Below are 3,962 nucleotides of genomic sequence, written 5' to 3'. Positions count from 1 at the left end.
CTCCGTTCCTCCCCTCCTCCCCTCCCCCCTTTCCCCTCTCCACTGCATCGCCTTTCCACCTTTGTTTCAATACTGGTTAACTCCCCCAGTCAGGGAATCAGTTGTCATGCCATTTTAAACTTTGTATTACTGTCTTCCATCCTTATGCATTCTAGTTTGGGTCTTGTGTCACTTCCCCAATGAACCTTCTAATTACCCACAATCTTCGCTAGTGTTGCAAATGAAATTATACAAAGGCACCTTGTCAACAGTGAATCTTATTGGGGAAGGGTTAATCCTTTAGATGACAAGCGAACATTGCCCGTGTTTGAGATAAATGAAGATAAGTGAAGAAATAAAGAATTTTATAGAGCTACGCATATAAGAAAACATATCTTTTCCCTTTTTGCACTAAAGAAAACTCAGTTTTCTACTCTGTAAAGTTGTCTAGTGGAAGATAAATAGAATATATGAGTTTATGGTGAACATTCAAAAGTGCTTCTTGAGAGGCCAAGGTCTCCATCATGTGGGAGTTTCATGAATTGCCAGTAAAGACCGTTTTTATCATGATGCTACCTCTAGAAAAAATGGGATTAAAGAATTATACCAGTTAAATGACTCTAATCGATCATTAGTAAGCTATGTAACAGAGTGATTTTAAGACATGCTGTGAGATTTTAAGAATAGCCTGTACTACAGAATTCTCAGCTGACTCTGAGGAGGCTTGTAGGTCAGGATCAGAATTTCTCTCACCCCCTCCCCTGCCCCTTTCCTAAGACGCACTGTGATAAGAACAGAGTGATGGGTGGAGGGTTCTGCCTACGAATGTGACCCATCAAAGATCCACGTGCTTGAGGTTTTAAACACAAACAGCACTTGTAATTCCAAAGTATTTACATGACAACTTTGGAATAAAGTTTCTTACTTAATATTCCATATTGCTTTTATGACTGAGAGACATTGTTACCATAAACACAGTAGCGTGATGTAACACAGGCAGGTCTGATACCATGGGCCTGTGTTTCTGTGGAATAAACACATAGATTATACTCATTTATCACACTATTTTTTAAAAAAATCCTTTCTTGAGTTAACTTTCTTTCTTCACTTTTACAAGAACCAGACCTCTAAAGAGGGAGCGTCATCTTCCTGGTTCCCCTTCCTGAGGATGACTGACGTGTCAGGACATTTGCCCTGCCCTGACATGACTCTCCTGGACGCCATACTCTTCCAGGCGTGCATGGCACTGCCCAGGGCTCAGGCTGGATAATCCTGTGGCTCCTGGCCCATGCTGTGTCCACTGGAAGCCTGCTTGTCCTCTTCAAAAGGTTTCTTAGGAAAGCTTTCGTTGAGTAGGTTATTGGCTCACTTTTATAGTCCTGTTTCGAGTCAGTAACATGATCACGTTTCTGTTCATTGCTGTGTTCACATTCTGTTCCATGGGGAAAGATTTATTGCCAGGGAGCTGCTTACCACACACTGCAGACCTAATGCCCCAATGAATGAGGGAGGCGCTAATGGGACCAGGCTTTAAAATGCAGACCGTTAGGCGGGGTGCAGTGGCTTATGCCTGTAATCCCAGCACTTTGGGAGGCTGAGGTGAGCAGATCACCTGAGGTCGGGAGTTGGAGACTAGCCTGACCAACATGGAGAAACCCTGTCTCTACTAAAAAAATACAAAATTAGCTGGGCATGGTGACTCATGCCTGCAATCTCAGCTACTCGGGAGGCTGAGGTAGGAGAATTGCTTGAGCCCGGGAGGCAGAGGTTGCAGTGAGCCAAGATCACACCACTGCACTCCAGCCTGGGCAACAAGAGTGAAACTTGTCTCAAAAAAAAAAAAAAAAAATGCAGACGTTTTTACTCCCTGGTTGCCTACCTTGTTCAGATCTGTGCCAACAAGCGTTTACTGAGTCCCTGCTAGGCAGTGAGTATTGTGCCAGGTGTTAGGAATATATAGTTACTTAAGATGTGGTTGTGCTCAAGAGCTCATGATCTTTCTTGTTGGAGCCTTCCTCTCAAAATACCTTGAAAGTGGCATGACTTTAGGAATTAGCTTGGGGGTCCAGTGGCACTAGGTGAACTGGCAGTGCCGCTGTCCCTAGTTAGACTGGCCTGGCAGGATGAGAACTAGGAAACCACTCCCTTCCTACCCAGCTGGAGACCCTTCTTGCTGAACCTCAGCTAGTCTTTTTGTAACCTAATCTTGGGAGTGACCTTCCGTCACTTTTGCCATATTGTGTGTGTTAGAATCACTAGGTCCAGCTCACATGCGAGTGTGAAAACCACGAGGCAGGGGTAGGGTCATGGGGGCTATCTTGGAAGCTGCCTGCCACACTAGATAGTTCTTTTTTCTTTTTTTTTTTTTTTGAGACGGNAGACGGAGGCTCGCTACGCCGCCAGGGCTGGAGTGTAGTGGCCGGATCTCAGCTCACTGCAAGCTCCGCCTCCCGGATTTACGCCATTCTCCTGCCTCAGCCTCCCGAGTAGCTGGGACTACAGGCGCCCGCCACCTCACCCGGCTAGTTTTTTGTATTTTTTAGTAGAGACGGGGTTTCACCATGTTAGCCAGGATGGTCTCGATCTTCTGACCTCGTGATCCGCCCGTCTCGGCCTCCCAAAGCGCTGGGATTACAGGCTTGAGCCACCGCGCCCGGCCGATAGTTCTTTTTTCTATGTTGGGGTGTGTAGCATGTATCTACTTCAAAGACTGATGGCAAACATGATTTCAAAGATCATAAGCTTCTCTTATGTCCACCAGCACGGATCTCGCCCACTGACTCAGCAGTTTTGTACAAGTGAGGTCTAACATCCATTCTAAAATCTGAACAGGTGGAATTCTTTGAGCCCTTTTGGGATAGTGGAGAGCCCCGGGCTGGGGAGAAAGGAGCCCGAGGCTGGAAGGCATGGATGCACCAGCAGGAACGAGGTGGCTGGGTGGTCATCAACCCAGGTAAGTCACCTCTCAGTGAAGACGTGTACATTTTCTTCTGCTGGAATTTGTTTTTATATCCTCTTGATTATTTGTTTATCTGCTTAAGCTATCAGTAGCTTCAGAACATTGCACAAACATCAAAATGTCAAAAACGTGAAGTAGATGTCATGGGTTCCCCTTAGAAGTTTTAAAGCAGTCGACTTATTCCTTCAGTACATAATGCTTTGAGGATTTGAAAGTTTCTGTAATTTTTCTTTTTCCTTTTATAGGTTGCAACTGAAGAAGGAATCTTGTTAATAACTGCCCCAATCCCCATTCTTTTTTTTTTTTTTTGAGACAGAGTCTCGCTCTGTCACCCAGGCTGGAGTGCAGTGGCACGATCTTGGCTCACTGCAGCCTTTGCCTCCTGGGTTCAAGCAGTTCTCATGCGTCAGACTCCTGAGTAGCCAGGATTACAGGCTCCTGCCACCACGCCTGGCTAATTTTTGTATTTTTGGTAGAGATAGGATCTCCATGTTGGCCAGGCTGGTCTCTCTGGTCTCAAACACCTGACCTCCAGTGATCTGCCCACCTCGGCCTCCCAAAGTGCTGAGATTACAGATGTGAGCCACCGCACCCAACCCCATTCTTTTTTAGTGTGTATTTCAGACAGTCTTTTTGTTACCCTGTCAATGTACAGACCAACAGATACTTTGAAAAATACCTTTTTAGGACTACTGTAAAGTAATTATTACCTAGCATTTACATAACTGTCATTCTAAATGACCCCAAAATACTTTCCAGATTTATACTGTAACACAGAGCTGCCCAGTATAAATACAATGTGAGCCTCTTGTGTAATTTCAGATTTTCTAGTGACCACATTAAAAAAGTAAAAAGGAACAGATGATGTTAATTTTGATAGTGTATTTTACTTAACCTAGTATATCAAAACATTTCAGCATGTAATCAACATTTTAAAATTATTAACCAGAGATTCAGATGCCAATCACATGCTTTAAAAGGAAAAAAAATTATTAACTAGGTATTTTGCATTCTCTTTTAGTGC

At 44.3% G+C, this 3,962-nt stretch overlaps 1 protein-coding gene across 5 annotated transcripts in view; it reads left to right on the top strand.

Moving 5' to 3' along the window:
* NRDE2 (NRDE-2, necessary for RNA interference, domain containing) overlaps window positions 1-3,962 on the top strand; it is a 73,114-nt gene that overhangs the window by 31,897 nt on the left and 37,255 nt on the right. For all 5 annotated transcript variants that reach the window (XM_017882298.1, XM_017882297.1, XM_017882296.1 and 2 more), the window contains one exon: window positions 2,812-2,932. In XM_017882298.1, coding sequence (XP_017737787.1) covers window positions 2,812-2,932 — 121 coding nt within the window. The remainder of the gene's footprint in view (window positions 1-2,811; window positions 2,933-3,962) is intronic.

Source organism: Rhinopithecus bieti, unplaced genomic scaffold, assembly GCF_001698545.2.
Source record: "Rhinopithecus bieti isolate Rb0 unplaced genomic scaffold, ASM169854v2 scaffold_12086, whole genome shotgun sequence".
Lineage (NCBI taxonomy): Eukaryota > Metazoa > Chordata > Mammalia > Primates > Cercopithecidae > Rhinopithecus > Rhinopithecus bieti.
Note: the sequence above shows the minus strand (reverse complement) of the source record. Positions and strands in the feature narration are given on the sequence as shown.